General features: G+C 44.7%; 1 protein-coding gene across 2 annotated transcripts in view; it reads right to left on the bottom strand.

The window, feature by feature from the left end:
• Positions 1–17,800, bottom strand: part of dmxl2 (Dmx-like 2) — a 220,418-nt gene that overhangs the window by 32,460 nt on the left and 170,158 nt on the right. The window contains exons 33-35 of one of the 2 annotated variants that reach the window (XM_038813520.1): positions 16,098–16,215; positions 11,675–11,740; positions 11,210–11,296 (exon numbers count right to left, since the gene is read on the bottom strand). In XM_038813520.1, the coding sequence (XP_038669448.1) occupies positions 11,210–11,296; positions 11,675–11,740; positions 16,098–16,215 (271 nt within the window). The remainder of the gene's footprint in view (positions 1–11,209; positions 11,297–11,674; positions 11,741–16,097; positions 16,216–17,800) is intronic. The other variant, XM_038813521.1, reaches the window with a different exon arrangement.

Genomic DNA, 17,800 nt, shown 5'->3' with positions numbered 1-17,800 from the left:
TGTCCAGTAGTGGATTATTTCTCGTATACTTCTGAACACTCCTGTAACCACAGGACAAGTTATCGACTTCTTCGGAATAGAACATATTGCCACTCAAACTATTAATTGACAGCTCTTTAAAGGTAGAGTCCATCAGCGTTCCCATGGAGATTCAATTGACAATATTTCGTCATGTATATGCTGACAACTGCATCCAGCTCGCTGCTAAAGATGGAATACGGCGGTTCAAGACTTGTTGTCAGTGGTCAATGATCCATAAAGTTCCTTCCATATAGACAGTGGTAAAAACTTTTGATTTTGGAAATGATGCCGAGATCTTCCTTCTCTTCTGTACATAGTCCATTTCTGCTTTGTTCAAGAATCTTGATGCAAATGCTATTGGCTTCTCTACACCATTGAGCATTTTGTGAGAAATCACTCTCCCACCCCAAAAGGTGATGTGTCACAAGCCAGTTGCAACGGTAATTTCGAATCAAAATGTGTCAGGGCTCCTGACTTTGGTAGTGCTTCGTTAGCTTGTATGAAGGCCTTCACTCACTGATCCACCCATTTCCATTTCCTGCTTTGACACAATCAGTTGTGTAAAAGATTGAGAATAGTTGTTGGATAATAGTGCAGGTACCTCAGTTGTGGCTTTTACTTTTGAAGGCGGTTTGTACAGTCCCTTTGCATCCGTGTCATGTCTCAGATATTCAATACAAGATTTGAATAATTCACATTTATACTTCCTTACTCGTAGTCTGTAATCTTCTAGTCTCTGGTGTGTAGTGTCAAATTTTTGAAGATGCGCCAGTAATTAAAATATTGTCTGAGCAGCACTGAACACAGTCCACTTAGAATTTTATCCATGGCATGTTGGAATAACAGAGTTGAGCACGTGATGCCAATTGGAATCTTTTATTTTGGAATCACCCTTTGTGTGTCGCAATTTGTAAAATATTATTGTGAATCTGGATCCACATTTATCTGGAGATAAGTTTGACTAAGGTGACTTTACTGAAACGGTGGCCTCCAGCCAACCCAGCTAATAAATCATCCATTATAGGTAGAGGTTTCTGCTGTACACACAGTACCGGACTGATAGTGACTTTAAAATCGGTATACATGCGTACTGAACCATCTTTCTTCATCACGATTACAATTGGCGTGGCCCAATGACTTACATTAACAGGTTCGAGGACCCCCGTCTTGACCAGCTTTTTAAATTCTGCCTCAACCTCAGGCCTGATGGCGTATGGCACTGACCTAGCCTTTATGGGCGGCACGGTAGCACAGATGGGTGGCACGTAGCACAATGGTTAGCACTGTTGCGTCACCGTACCAGGGACCTGGCTTGGGTCACTGTCTGTGTAGAGTCTGCACGTTCTCCCAGTATCTGCGTGGGTTTCCTCTGGGCGCTCCGGTTTCCTCTCACAAGTCCCATAAGGCGTGTTTGTTAACATAGAACATACAGTGCAGAGGGAGGCCATTCGTCCCATCGAATCTGCACCGACCCACTTAAGCCCTTACTTCCACCCTATCCCCGGAACCCAATAACCCCTCCTAACCTTTTTGGACACCAAGGGTAATTTAGCATGGCCAATCCACATAACTTGCACGTCGTTGGACTGTGGGAGGAAACCAGAGCACCCAGAGGAAACCCACGCAGACACGGGGAGAACGTGCAGACTCCTCAGACAGTGACCCAGCGGGGAATCAAACCTGGGACCCTGGTGCTGTGAAGTCACAGTGCTAGCCACTTGTGCTAGCCATTAAGTGAATTGAACATTCTAAATTCTCCCTCAGTGTACCCGGACAGGTGCTGGAGTGTGCCGACTTGGGGATTTTCACAGTAACTCCATTGCAGTGTTAAGCTAAGCCTTCTTGTGATAATAATAAAGATTATTATTATTTAAGCATTTTGCTTGGCTTTCGTCCTTCATCCTTAGCTGGACTGAGACCTCTTTCTTTTTTTTCAGTTCTCTGAGATAATGGTACGTTTCTTTAAAATCTTTGGTAGATTCGCTTTGAATTCCGACAATGAGATACACCTCAGCCCAGTTTAGCTCGCTTCTCTCCAGCCAGGTATACCCTTTTAGGGCTGGGTAGTTACCTTTAATAACGTGCCGGGACAAGACTGTGGTGTGTCCGTTTAGCTGCACATTTATATCGATATGGCCCTTCAACAGAACTACATCCTCAGTATATGTTTTTAGTAATATCTTTTGAGGATTTTAAGGCGATAAGTCATACTTTCTCTTGGTAAACAGTTTTTAGTACTAACAAAACTGCTGCTCTAGTATCCACCTCCATTTTCACTGGTTGTACATCCAGTAATAGAGTTACCCAGTAATGATTTGTTGCACCCGCAATGGCCAGTACGTTCAACAACAGTTTGTCATCTGTCTGTGATTCTGGTCCTTTTATCACAACCTTTTTCTAAGAACGTGAATCTTTATCCCTCTATTCGGTTTTCCATTTGATACATTTTTATAGTTCTTGTTTCGAACTGGTCTCTTTCCCCAACACACACGCTTGATGTACCCCTTTTTACCACAATTCCTGGATTTTGCATCTTTGCACTAGCAGTCTGCTGCTGCTGTCCAGTATTTGCACATTGGTGGCAATTTATAATTTGCGTCTGTGTTCAGGTCTCAGCTGACACATTTTCTGAATTTTAGTGCTCAAACTTAATTAGCTGCTAATTCTATAGAGATTGAGACTTCTAAAGCCTTCTTTAAATTGCTTTTTGTTAACAGCCTTTTTTGGATAGCTTCACTTCTTACCCACATGGTGAAACTCTAATGGTGTCGTTCAAGACATCTCCAAATTCACAGTATTCAGTTAATTTCTTCAAAATAGTGTGTGTTTGATTCACCTTATCGTCGATTACATTTATGGAACTGGAAACTCCCGCTGATGACCAAAGGTTTATCTCCGCAATCACATCATAGGTTTTCGAGCCTGGTTTTGCTGGCTGCACCAGACTTTACAGGTTGAATGTATTACGGAAAGTTGGGACTACAATATCTGTCGCAATTTTATTCGCTTGGACAAAATCTTCGCTATATGAGCTCCATCATCATAGGGTCCCATGGCACCAAATATTCCCGCTGTTTTTGCTGTGACAAGGGCTTGCATAAGCACGATGTGCCTTGAAAGTTTTAGCACTACCTTGCTTTTTTTCCCCCAAACAAGGTACCCTGAGTTGGTCTATTTCCTTCAGAGTTGTGGAACATCCCCAGCTCTAAACTATTGCTGCAGGGTACTCTGTCCAGATCTTTCTGGGAAGAACACATGGCGAGCATCTTTTCGATGTTGTTTTCTGAGAAATCGACATTTAAATTTTGGCTCCTTCGATGGCTCTTACTGATATTTGATACCCCTCCATTGCCAGCTTTAGTGTAGCGAAATTTGCCTCCTAATCCTTTTCGGATGCCTGTGCACAGATTGATGATTTTTCTTGATTTTTCTTTTTTTACTTCTCTGGGATTCTGCCAGCGTGGTTGCGATCTCTTCATCGCCAGTATTCTTTGTGTCATTTATAAAAGATGGGCTTGCAGATCACGAAGGTACAAACAAACAAGAGCTTTATTGGAAAGTGTTTACAGGCTGTTAGACTGTAAACGACCAATGATGTCATCAACAAGCCATATGATTGGACTCTTAAAGTGACCTTGTTGGAACTTGGAACAAACATGAATACACAACAAGCACTTTCCCTATGATAGATAGGCTAACTGGCTTATAGTTACCTGCTTTCCTCCTAGGCTCAGAGATAATAGTGCAGGGGCGAGAGAGCTTGTAACTGTGGTGGCAGCAAAGGGTGGCAGGTTGTGGGGACGGGGAAGCATGGGTGGCAAGGGGTGTACGGTTAGCAGATGTTGGTTGGGGGAGCAAGTGGTGGGTCAGACAGGGGAGTAGCCAGAATTTGCCAAAGAGAAGGCTTTTCATGTTAAGCACCTCCAGGCTCAAAATCAGCACTAAAGATGCTTATCTTATATATGCATCCTTTCACTTGCCGGGTGGAAAACCCAGGCTACTGTGTTTACAAATAGAATCACTGTTAAAATGAAGGCAGACAGCCTCATTACAATATTTCATTAACATATTTAAGTGGATTGGTTGGCTGCCCCTCATCTCCCTGCCATTAAAACTGGAAGTTGGCAGGTTCAAGGCTCATTGAGATCCTGATTCAGATATCTGGCTTTTAACATTCCACCTGAATCAAACTAATCTGTTTTTTCCAGGTTAAAACTCCCCCTAACAGAGCCATCTGCATCTGTAACGTGCAGTGGCAGGCTAACATTTGTTAATAAACCATCATCAGAATCGAAAACTGAAAAATAACCATGTCTTTTATATAAGGTTGGAACAGATAATACAATTGTGCGAGTAAAGTTGTTGATTGAATGACCCACTTTTGAGCAAATAGTTCACATAAAAGACCCTCTCAGCGAGGCAATAGACATTAAAACTGAAGAACATACAAATAGCTGAGATGTGAAATGGTATGGGAGATTAACTAAAGGAAAAGTGGAAATAAGAAATAAAAAAATAAGGAAATAAGAAAAATTGTGAAAATAAAACAAAAATGCAGGAGGTCTGAAATTAAAACAGAAAGTGCTAAACACACACCATCGGACCCCTAGGGTACAATTTTCCCCAAATTGTAGAGTGCTGGATCAGGTGAGGAAAGCTGTATGAATCTCGGCGGCTTTACAGATGCTTTTTCTTGCCTGATTGGACAGCATTCTGTGCAACTTCAAAGTGGCGAGGATCACACGGTCAGCTGGAGAGGCGGGGCCTAAACATGCTGGAAATGCCAGGATTGAAATAAGGGCACCCCAAAGTTAAATTTAAGCCCCTACCCCATGGACAAGCAGAGCACCCCCCAACTCCTGCAAGGACAAGAGGAACTGCCCTCAATGGAGCCAAGCCCCTGGGTAGTGCCCCCTGACATTGACAGGGAGTACTCCCAGGGTGCCAGAGGCCAGCCCTGTCGCTCAACCACCAGGGCCTACAGGCATCTCCATGCACCAGGGCCTTCACGGGAAGGATTTGCCATGGTGAGATGCTACTGGGCCAAGCCTTTTAATAATGGATCCCATTTTTGGCCACTTGTGAGATTTAGCAGCCATTATGGAATTAGTGCCCATGGCTAATGTGGCGGCAAGATCAAGGCCCTGGTACGAAAAATGGAAAGAGATTAACACCTCAGTATTAAAATGTCTCCTGCCCATAAAAATATGTTCTGTAAATTAATTTGCTTTTCGTTTTTTTCCAGACCTACTGCACATCATCAATAAATAATCTTAAAGAAAATGGAAGATGTTAAGAGTCAGAAGCTACCGCGCATCTTCCTTGTCTGAGAAAGCAGTTTATATATACTACCTCCAATCTGGTAAACACCACGGCCCATAATAAATAAGAACACCACCACCCAATAGAACACCCAGCCCCCCAAGCTTGCTCCGATATATGCAATAGTATCATGACTGATCGGACATCCCTCACGTCCACTTTCCTGCCCTTTTCCCATAACCCTCGACTCTCTTACTGATCATCAATCCATCTGCCTCAGCGTTAAGTATACACAAGGACTCTGCCCCACACAGCTCACTGTGGAAAGTTCCAAAGACTCTCAACCTTCAAGAAGAAATTCTTCCTCATCTCAGTCTTAAACTAGCACCTCATCATTCTGAAACTATGCCCTCTAGTCTGAGACTCTCCCATGAGGAGGGACATCCTCTAAGCATTTACCCTGTCAAGCGCCTTAAGAATCCTCTTTATTTCAATGCGATCACTTCTCATTCTTCTAAATTCCAAAGGGTAGAGTCGCAACCTGTTTAATCTTTGCTAAAACACAATCTCTCCATACCAGGGATCAAGCTCGAGAACCTTCTCTGAACTGTCTACAATGAAATAATGGGTGCGACTCAATGGGCCACAGTTAAAATCCGGTTTTTGGTATGATTGGCAGGGACTTTCACGATGGCTTGCGTTGGCGAGATCGCAGCTCACTCATATTCAACGGCGCTTAGTGCCAAACATGAGACTATTGACATTATTGACTCCCTTGCTGACTGATGGCCCAAACAAGCCTCAGTTACTCACCACTAACTAGAGGGAGATGCTTTTAAGTGCTCCCTCACTCACTCCCAGTTAGCACATAAGCATGAGGCGCGCAGACCTGCTCCTCGTTTTGAGAATTGCGACCTCACAAGGCTTCTCAACGCTATGGATGAGAGGTGGGGCATCTTGTTCCCCGAGAGGTTGGAGGATCAGCAGCAGGGTGAGCCTGGGAGGCAGTGGAAGTGGCAGAGGAAGAGGCACCAGCTGTCAACGTGACAAGGACGACTGCGGTCCAGTCGGAAGACGGCCAATGGCCTGCAAGGGCAAGTTACCACCTCTCTCTTGACATCAGGTTCGCCTGCCACCTCTCAAATTCCCAAGCACCACCCCGTCCCTCCAAATCCACTGGCGGAATTCTCCGCTACCCGGGAATCGGCGGGAGCGGAAATCACGCCCCGCCGATTGGCGTGCCCCCCCCGCGGCGATTCTCCGGCCCGCGATGGGCCGAAGTCCTGCCGTTGACAGGCCGTTCCCGCCAGCGGGAATTGGAGCACCTCTGGTGCCAGCGGGATTGGCGGCGCGAGTGGGCCCCCGGGGTCCTTGGGGGGGGGCGCACGGGACGATCATACCCCAGGGGTACCCCCATGGTGGCCTGGCCCGCGATCGGGGCCCACCGCTCGGCGGGCGGGCCAGTGCCGTGGGGGCACTCTTTTTCTTCCGTCGCCGCCACGTCCTCCACCATGGCGGAGGCGGGAGACCCCCCCCTACCGCGCATGCGCCGGTGGTGACGTCAGCAGCTGCTGACGCACCGGCGCATGCACGGTCCGGTGAAGGCCTTTCAGTCAGAGGCTGTTGGTGCTGGTTTTGGTGCCAGTCGGTGTGGCGGAAACCACTCCGGCACAGGCCTAGCCCCTAAAGGTGCGGGGAATTCTGCACCTTTGGGGAGGTCCGACGCCGGAGTGGTTGGCGCCACTCCGCTACGCCGGGACCCCTCGCCCCGCCGGGTAGGGGAGAATCCCGGCCCTGATCTTCAAGCTTGTTCCTCAGAACCCCCTGGCACCCACCAGCACAGCCCCTTCATGTCTAGGGACTGTGCCTTCACATGCCACCTGCTATAGAGCCCCTGGATCATCAAGCTTGCGACTCACAATGCCCTCTCTTTGTTTCCGCAAGAGAAGATAGCCCAAGATAGCCCATAATAAATGGAAACGGGCCAAGATGGGGAGGGGGAGGAATCCCAGAGATTTGACTCCTCATCCCTTCTGAGGAACTGCACCTGGAAATCACGGGGATGCCCGAGGAGAGAGCAGTCACTGACATAGAGGTTGACCTGTACCAGAGAGAGGGGAGGATCCATTGCCCCTTCATCCAGATGACCTGTCTCAAGTGAGTTTTTGATGTTAGACAAAATGATCCTTCCCTCTCACTGACCGTATGTCCATGGTCTTTTAGGATCACCATGATGAGGTGGTGCCATCCGGTTCAAAATCTGATGAGGCTGGGCCATCCCGAATTGTGCACCCCCACCCACCACCACCCAATAGAACACCTGGGAGGAGAGCTCAGAGGAGACCACTGGTGAGGTGTCACAGCTATCACCTGCACCTTCCACCAGCGCAGAGACACACCTCGATGGGCAACACGAGAGGACAGGCTTCTGGGGCACAATCTGATGAGCATTACACAGTTGCTGATGCACATCAGGCAGAAGCAGGACTATCCAAGGGAGACAGCAGTCAGAGGTCTGCTGGATCCTAGGATACAGCTGGGTCTAAGCCAGTTGCCCAGCCTCTGGACAAAGTCCTTCCTGTAGATGGTAGCGCAAAGCCATGAAATTCAGGAGGGGCGTCGGTGATATTCCAGCGACTGCAAGGCCGACTGACGGAGTCCTAAGACTTCAAGTGCAGGAGATGATGCCGACAATGCCTGGCACAGAGGTCAACATTGCTAGGCTGACAACCACAGTGGAAACCTGGTGCAGGACATCAACGCCTTGAGTGGCTGTGCCCACAGCATTACAGTCTGTGACGACTGTGGCTGAGGGCCTCGACATCATGTCCCAGTTGCTGAGGGACGTGTTTCAGACACAGGTGGACATTGCCGGGGCACTGTAAAGCATGGCCCAGTCACGGAGATCAACCACTGATGGTGTTGGCACCATGGTGCAGACAATGGGGAGCCTCCAGGACTGGCAGTTCCAGATGATTCAGATGCCTTTGGAGCTCACTCCAGCTGACACTCCATTTCATGGAGTGCCCAAAGGCTCTGCGGCACCGTCAGAGCGAAGAAAGCATGAAAGGCCAATGCGGGGCTTGTCACCAAGGAGACTATGCGGTCTCCAGCTCTTCCGAAGCCCCCTTTCCTCAAGAGCAGCAGGCAGAACAGGTTAGCATGGTGACCCCTGTGGCACTGATAAGTCGGCCGGGCCCTCCAGCTCCAGGCCCCCCAGAAGATAGTTGCCAAGGGCATCAAAAGCCACAGGCCGTAGAAAGCAGCAAAGGTGAAGGCAGCCTGATGTGCATCCTGGGGACAAACCTAGAGGTAGCACTAGTCCACGAAAGATCAAGAAGAATAAGGAGCACTGAACAGGCACTGGTGAGGCCACTCTCTGTAGCTAGGGGGAATGGAGAGGCGGAGGCTAAAATGTTCACTAGTAAAGAGTTCATTCTTAAAACATGCCACATCTCTGACATGTGAAGCCTCTGTCACGTTATTCTTCAGAGCACAACCCCACCCCCTGTTTTTCTTTGCTCTCCCCCACTCCTGGGCACAGTGGCCCAAGTTCAAAGGACCCTGATGTAGACCCAGTTCAGTGGACAGGTGTGAACGCACTGCCAGCCAAAAAACAGGAGGCAGACTTCCGCAGAAACGGAGAAGCACCAAGCTTTACTCACAGTGAGTGATCATCACTGCCAAGCCATGTCTGTGACCCACTAACAGTGCCAAAACAGGACGATCACCCTGGAGTGATGTTACACAGACCCTTGGAGGGGAAAACAGGAGGGGAGGGGGGAGGAGACTGTTTTGAGGGTGGGGGGGGGGGGGGTGTTGAGCAGATGTATACAGCCGGGTCCTCAGAGAATCTGGAGATGATGAGGGTCTCTCTGGTCCTCCTCGCATGTTGGACCCTCGCGGCAGCCTGTCCTCCATCCTTCAGCTCCTCCTCAGGCTCATCCTCCCGGTCCACTGTCTCTGGGGCTGGTTTAGCACACGGCTAAATCGCTGGCTTTGAAAGCAGACCAGGGCAGGCCAGCAGCACAGTTCAATTCCCGTACCAGCCTCCCCGAACAAGCTCCGGAATGTGGCGACTAGGGGCTTTTCACAGTAACTTCATTTGAAGCCTACTTGTGACAACAAGCGATTTTCATTTCATTTCATTCATTCATTTTTCATTTCATTTTTCATTCCTCAGACAAGGCTGCATGACACTTAGCCCACCATAAAGCGGGAGACCGGGGGTGGGTGGTTGTTTACAGCAGGGCCACCGTCAGAGCGGTCAAGGTATCAGAGCCTGATGCACTGCTCAATGACAGCACAGGTGGCAACGTGAGCCTCATTGCATTGGGTTGCCGCCTCGGTCTCAGGCCTCTGCACTGACGTAATCAGCCATGTCCTTGGCGGGTATCCCTCATCCCCCATGAGCCAACTCGTCATCCTGGGGTGTCCTCTGAAGACAGCCGCGACCCGAGTGCTCCAAGATGTAGCTCCTAGGGTAACGGCCACACACATGAACGATTCTGGAGATGGTGATTAAGGAAGTGCAACCTCTTTCCATTAATATAGGGCACTCCCTGATTCTCACAGGGCGACAGGCATGCTATCGATCGTCCCCTGGACCTGGGGCATCCTGACGATTGCATCAAATCCTGAAGCCCAGGCTTCTTTGTGGGCCTGGTCCAGGTCGGAGGTAATATAGTCTGATGCCTGGGCATATAGAGTATCAATCACCTCCCAGATGTTTGGGATATGCCACATGGGCCCCTGCTCCAGCCTGGAATGACCTGGTGGCATGGACATTGAGGGAGCAGAAGTGAGGACATGGCACATGTGCCGCATTGTCTCTCCGCAGAGACTGAACCTTCTGCGGCATATGGATTCAGCCAGCTTACAGAATGACCAACGAAGCCTGTACACTGTGGGTCGTCACAGGCCTCCCTTTCTGGCTCCCTCCTCAGCCTGATGGGCAGCTGGGTCTTACACTCCAACCCCCTTGAAATAAGGGCCACCATTGCATTAACCTTCCTGATTACCTGCTACACCTGTGTGTTAGCTTTCTACGTTTCATGCACAAGTACCCCCAAGTTCCTTTTGTTGTAGCTTTCTGCAGTTTTCCTCCATTTAAACAATACTTTTACTCTCCCTTCCAAAATGAATAACTTCACATTTTCCCACATTATACTCCATTTGACAACTTTTTGCCCACTTAGTTAATTTATCAATATCTCTTTGCAAACTGTTTGTATCCCTTGCACAACTTGCCTTTCCACCTATTTTTGTGTTGTCTGAAAATGTAGCTACAGCACATTCGCTTCCTTCCTCCAAGTCATTAATGTAAATTGTAAACACTTGCGGTCCCAGCACTGATCCCATACTGTACACGTTGTTCACTACGGACTTTCCTCTATACTGGGCCGACCAAATGCGTATCACTGAACACAAGCAGTACCTCACCATGTCATTTTTGAACAGCTCTTCACACTGGCATTTTGAACTCTCCACCTTTTTGTATCTTACTATGTTTCAACCATGCTCAATGCAACCTTCAAGGACAGTGCCATGTCCTTCTCATGAGTGATTTAGAAACATAACTGGTCTTTGTAACAAGTCTGTTAAAAAAATTACCATTTGGGAGAGCAGAGTTCAGTGTACAAGCTGAAGCACTTCTGTGGAGGCTGTTCTTGGTCATACAAGATCCAGCAAAATGGGCACTGCGGTTTACACATCACAATTTATACCTACTAGACGTCTTTACTGGTAGGTCTAATATGACAGCTCCGGTGTATCAAAAAGCTAAAGAAAATGAGAAATTATACAAAAATAACAAGACTGATTCCAAGGGATTGAGTGTTATTTGTAAAATATTTCATCTGATGGATTAAAAGCGACCTGGAGAGGAAAAATGGCTTTGTGTTTATAAACTACTCATCTTTCTTACCTTATTAATTGCAAATGCCATTATGGCATCAGAATCTTTGTGTATAATCTTTGCTTTTCTACCTGGGTAGCCCATTTCTGTTTCAACCTAAAAGATAGTATTACACACGATAGAGAATTAAAGTTATTTAGTGTACCTACACACCGTAAAAGATGATGGCGTGGTTTGTCTTTAAAGTAGAAATAAAACACTCATCAAAAGATTTAAAAATCACCAGCGTTACTATTTGTTTAATGGTTTTAGCAATGCAGCAAATAGCTGTACATAAATTGGCAATATAATCTTTTTGAATTCACACGGAATTGCATACTTGTGCTTGCACTGCAACCTGCACAGACATAACAACTATGAGATGGAGCTCTGCATGTGTACAATTATTTACTTTCACACGCCATTAAACAAGATGTTGAAGCTAGTGTATTTACAACAGCTGCTAAAGATGAGCGGCTGGGTAAGGGATGCTACCTTGTTGCCTCCACGATGCTCCGCTATGCAGTTTTGTTTGACTTGGTCCACATGGTCTTCTACTGACTACACAACACAGCACACAGTCACAGCACATTACACATGCACAGAAATAAAAAAAACGAAAATGAATAAAGTGCTTTTACTGAATTAAAAAAAAAGCCCTGGCAGTATTACATTGGCAAAACAACATTTTTGGATTGAACAAATTGATTTATTTCTTACCTACAAAAGTAATTCATTGAATTTTGCCTTCTCTTTCCATACCAAGAGGGTTTCAACCTTCATCTTCTTATGCAGATGAGGCACATTTACCAAACTGTTCATCAAATAGCTACTATATTTGAAACATAAATCTAGGTAATGGGTTTCTACATGTAGACTTGTGGCTCAACAATTATATCAGGTGTGTTAGCTCAAAATACCCATATTGCAGAGATCATGCTGGTTGCATACAATAAAAGGATTAAAATTAAAACTTTAAAACTACATGAAGAACAGCCACACAACAGGGGGAAGTGGGGATGAGAGACAGAGGAGAGGACAGCAGACAATGGAAGTGGGAAGAAAATGAGCCCAACTTACTCCTATGCCCAAGACCAAAGGACAGCACCAAAAACTGGAAAGGTGAATCAAGTAAGACAAGTGTATTATCACATCCGTAAAGGTCAAATTCATTCTAAATCAAGCTTACTTCCCCATAGGAAAATAAAGGATTCAAAGAATTGACACCAGTAAAACTAGCCAAACTAATATCAGTAAACATCAATAGGTCACATTATAGGAGAAGCAAAAAGACAAGCCAAGAACATAAATGATATATGACATGGTTCATCAGCCAAAATATTAGTAAATTCTGTAAATCCTTTAACACTATATCCTAAAAAGATGGGCTTGGCAATCCTAATGACTCCCAAGAAAAATGTTTGACTGAAGGAGAAATTATGAATTCAGAATGGCTCAAACAGCATTTAATGGTATACCTGCGCACCCCAAATAATGTTCAGTATCCAATATATGTTTGTACTACACTAGCAACTTTGCAGCAACGCATGTAATTCCAAATTGACAAGGAAAAAATGTACCCAGACTCACTGAACAATGTGGGCATCAGGCAGAACATGCAACACTATTGAAAACACTGCAAAATTACTAGAGGTGAAGGATGGTCTTTGTACACAGCTGTTATGGGATATTTAGATCACGCACAGACAAGGAAAATACAAACATTTCCTCAATCATCCTGGATCAGATCACACTGGTGGTGACAGTGGTAAGATTTGGAAGAAACATCGGCTGGGACTTAGCCGCAGCGCAGCCCCCCCCCCCCCCCCCCCCCCCCCGGGCAACCCCCATCCCTACCTCCGTCCCCCCCGTGGCAGAATGTGCCCTGGGGGAAGCTGAGGGCCAGCCAAAAGTCCATTGACTTTCAGTAGGATCGAACAATCTCAGCAGGGGGAAAAAATGCCACCCATTGTTGTTGCAGCACATCATTAGTTATTTCGGACCAGTGACAAGTAAGTTCAGATCATCAATGGACCTCTTATAGAAGTTAAAAGTATGATCAATTGGCAATACACAAGAGAAGTGTTCATAACATGTCTGAGTAGTTGACTTTCATTTTGAAGTAGGGAATCCCTGAGCCTGCTGAGTGACAGAGATGTGGTGGTTTCTTCTGCAGGTACTACAAGGATAAGGAGAATTCATTCCTCAAGACTACAACGGTGCCTGCTAATGAAAATGGTCATCTCCCAAACAAAATAAAATCTTAATTGCTTTGTACTTGTATGTTTGAAGATGAATCGATCCATAAAAATGGCTAAACAACCCTCCTGACATGCCACCAGGCAAAATATGTAAAATGGTGAGGGAATAAGGATTTCAAAAAATAAATTCTGCAGTAAATGCAGTTCCTAAAAAATAAACAAAGTCAATATTCTGTGAAGTTAGATGAAGAAATGTCATGAAGAACCTCACAACAATGTTTTTGTTTTGGAAGTCACCATGAGGTCATAAACAACTCAAGTGCACCTTAGTTTACAAAACATTAGTGGTAAAGCTTGCAATTTACAGAAAAAAGTGAAAGGTAGTTAATTTTCTTTGTAGAGGGAGAATCATTTACAGCCTTTGTTACAAAATTCAAATCATAATGTGATCTGGGAACAATAAAATAATTATTTTTTGCTTTCTGAAGAGCCTTCTTCTCACAATCTGATAGATATATTTGGAAACCCCAGTGTTATGTACAGAGAAGACAAAAACGGATACAAGCCACATTTCAAAATAAACAGGCAAGATTTAGGCCTTAATGAACAATACTGCGAGGACTAAAAACAAGGAGGCAAGCAGTAAAGTTGATGATGTGCTTAACTTATTCAAGGTAATTCAGTGTGCATTTCCTTATGTTAATATTAAACCAACTTGGTTTAGCATTTAAGAAGTAACAAATTTGATATACTTTTTTGATAAGAAAAGATTTTTTAAAGAGATGATTTCCCTCCAGTTAAGTTGACATGGGAGACAAAGGCTGGGGTTGCTGGTTGAGGTTGAAAATCAGTGTGGTCACAATTTGAAAATCGTGTTCCTGGAGGGTGGCACTGGATCCCCCGCCACTGGAATGTGATGCAATTTTCAAAAGGAGGGTGGGAACGGGGAGCCTGCTCACCTCCAATTAATAGCCCACTAAGCTCTTTGAGGAGTTGTTAATAGGTCAGAGAGGGCGAGAATGCAATTTGCAAGGGTGAAAATTCTGAACCCTAAAAGGACTGGGACATGTTAGTGCACAGCTGTTGAGTTCAAAGCAGGCAGGAGTTAAAGATTTTTTCCCAAATTTTGTGAGCTGGGGGATTTTGCACCGTATTGAGCATCTTACTTTGCATTTGGCCATTTTGGCCACAATTGTGTCTACTGGCTCTTCGAGGTGCAACCTACTTTATTGTCCAAGGCAACTGCAGACCCCATTAGGGTTGCCATCTGCCTTTGCCACTGGTGCTCTGCAGACAACCCGATTTCTCGTAACATAGTGCCGAGCTTGCCCCCGGCCCAGTTAGGGCATTTACATTTCAAGATCACGTTGCGCGAGCAAGGCAGTTGCGATGTGGGGGTGGGACACGCAAATTTTCCAGGCTTTGTTTTTCCAATCCCAATTTGAAAATTCAGCCCCAAGTCTGCATCTGCTGTAACAACCGAGACTGCACAATAATAAATGTAATTCCTGCACCACATATTCCACTCCACCCCTATTTTCCCCCTTTTCCTACTCTCCTCTTGAAGCTGGGCCATAGCTCCACCAGCATTAACTCATTTAACTCAAGCATACTTCATACAAAACTCCAGATAGACTGTTATGGGCAGGTTTATGACCATGGAGGGGGAGATAGGAGGCAATCACACTCACTCAATGTACACACAGATGACTACCTTTTTTAGCAAGATTCACCGGATATCCATAATCATTCTTAGTATGATTTATTTCCACGCCCTGCAATGCAATTATCTAGCTCCTTGTCTGATTCTTAAACAATACAAAGTTGCTAATAGAAATGCAAAAATGTAATTTAGTGAAGTCTTTTCCATCAGCAAAAGTTAATAAATATGGATGCAATAATACTAGGTTCAAGTTAATATAGAATATTACTGTAAGATAATTAGAAACACAATGTGCAAAAATATTCAAAACCCATCAACTAAGCAAGCGTATATAGTAACTGAATTTCCATGCCTTTTCTGAGTGTGACATGGTTAGATAAGTTAAATGTTTGTGTTATAAATGAACATTGAAAGCCCCATGTTCATAAGGTCCGGGCAATATTAACTCCTGTTCTGAGGATGCATGAGGCATTTGGTGGGGATGAGTGGGAATGCAGATTCTGGAGTAGACCAGAATCAGAAGGGGAGGGCAGGGGAAGCCCAAGGTTTCCCTGCAAAATTTGAGAAGCAATTCTGTTCTTCTTGGCCCACATAGAAATGGTAAAAAACAAACAACGCACTGTAATTCTTGGGAAGTTTATGGATTGCTTGACTCATGTAATCCAGAGTAAAACTTTCAATTGAGTTTTAATTGCATCATAATATCCAATATTTCAATATTAATGATATTTCTCCCATCTGCCAATGTTGCCAAAAATTCAGCAACTGAAACGAGGGCAGCTGGGAGCACGTCAGAAGATTCTGACCATCATTTTAACCAACCATTCGCCCCAATGGATAGGCTTAAAATCATTCAGGGTCTAGACATAATATTATAGTTAATATTGAACTGGTCGCTGCAACTGAATTAATACAAGTTGACACATCATCATTCGCATAACGTTAAGCTTTAAACAGTCATACCAAATATGTATCAGATTTTTAAACCTAAAATACTAATTACAGATACAACATTTAAAAAAAGACAATAACTTTTGGCTTTACCACCATTTACCTCACTTTGTTTCCTTTTCTTTGTGAATATAAATCTTATGAATGTGTCTTGCAGAATTTCTTGCTTAGCCAAGAAGTGCCATAGCCGTTTAACAGGATAGGTGGAATAATGTCTTGACCTGAAGTAAAATAAACAATTGTGATTTTTATACATACAACCATAACTAAGCCAATAAATCCAGAGTCTAATTTTAGTGTGAAATGTTATTTATCATCTGCTATCTGGAATTTCATGATAAGCTAGCTGACTGACCATTTCATGTAACTGCATTATCATTAGAGTAATTACGTTAGCTTGAAAACAATTCAGAACTGGGAACCCGGTCTTATTTTCCCTTCCTTAACCTAAGATGCTGAGCTCAGTGGAGTACCCTTACAACAATCAGGCGGAGGACAACTAATTTTGCACAATCCAAGTTCAAACCTGGCTTACATGGTTGATGCAAGCATTGGATGAACTCGCTGAGCCATTTGAGATTCACTACTTTAGCATTTGAAGCATTATTTAATGTAGACTACATATTAAATAGTGCTCAAGTCAGGAAAGAGGTCTGGTAACCTTTGGTAGTCATTAAAATGGCCAGCTCCATGTTAGCAGGTGCTGAAGAAACCAAATAAAATGCTGGGTTAGAGAGCTAAAGGTGTCAGTCATAATTCTAAGCAGGTAATGTTGAAATTGTATCTGATCTTGGTAATATTGCACGTGTAATTTTGCTTTGGCCTCTGTAATTCAGGAGAGATGTAGAATTATTAGAAAGCCAGAGGGTCATTCCTGAGCCGAGAGCATTGGGTGATGAGGAACGCACAACTTCCCTGGGACAGACCCTGGACACTTGATGGAGAAGATTTTCCTGAATTCGGATCCAGCAAATTAAATGCAGACTTCCAACTAAAACTGTCCCTGAGATGCCAGTGCCGTTCTACGATGAGAGTAAATTGGGTTTATATTCTCTGGAGCTTAGAAGAATGAAAGATTACCTCATTGAAACATACAGGATTATGAGCAGCTTGACAGGGTGTATATTGAGACGTTGTTTCCCCTGGCTGGAGAATGTAGAACAAGGGGAGACAGTTTCAGCATAAGGGGTTGATCATCTAGGGCTGAGATGAAAGATTTCTTCACTCAAAGGGTTGTGATTGTTTGGAATGTTCTATTCCTGAGGGTTGTGGGTGTCATCATTAAATATATTTAAGATTGAGATAAGACAGATTTTTGGTATCTTAGGGAATCAAGGGATATGGGGAATGGAAGGAATTGAAGTCCAAGATCAGCATGATCACACTGAAAGCCAGAGCAGGCTCTCTGGCCTGTGTGGTCTCCTTCTGCTTTTATTTATTTGTTGTGTCCTAAAGAAAGGACTCCTTTTCCATTTCTTTAGCTCATTTAACAACCATCTAAGGTCCACACTTTCTGATCAGCATCAAAATTGTGGTGGAACCACTTGCTTCTAATGTTCATTTGACAGAAAAGAATGCATTTACCCTTAAAAAGACCAAACTTCTGATACAGAAGAACTCCCTCAGTGCAGGAATCCATGCAAAGACCGGCAAAGTTGATCAGCAGAGAAGACACACACCCTTTTACTGCACTGGCTGCTGTATTCTGGTAAATATTTAAAGGTCCAGTATTTTAATGAACGAGTGTGGGTTAGAATGTGAACGAGAATGGATGAGCAAGTAGGTGAAGTGGGCTAGTGAGTGGCA

The sequence above is a fragment of the Scyliorhinus canicula genome, chromosome 12 (assembly GCF_902713615.1).
Source record: "Scyliorhinus canicula chromosome 12, sScyCan1.1, whole genome shotgun sequence".
In the NCBI taxonomy this organism is placed as follows: domain Eukaryota; kingdom Metazoa; phylum Chordata; class Chondrichthyes; order Carcharhiniformes; family Scyliorhinidae; genus Scyliorhinus; species Scyliorhinus canicula.
Note: the sequence above shows the minus strand (reverse complement) of the source record. Positions and strands in the feature narration are given on the sequence as shown.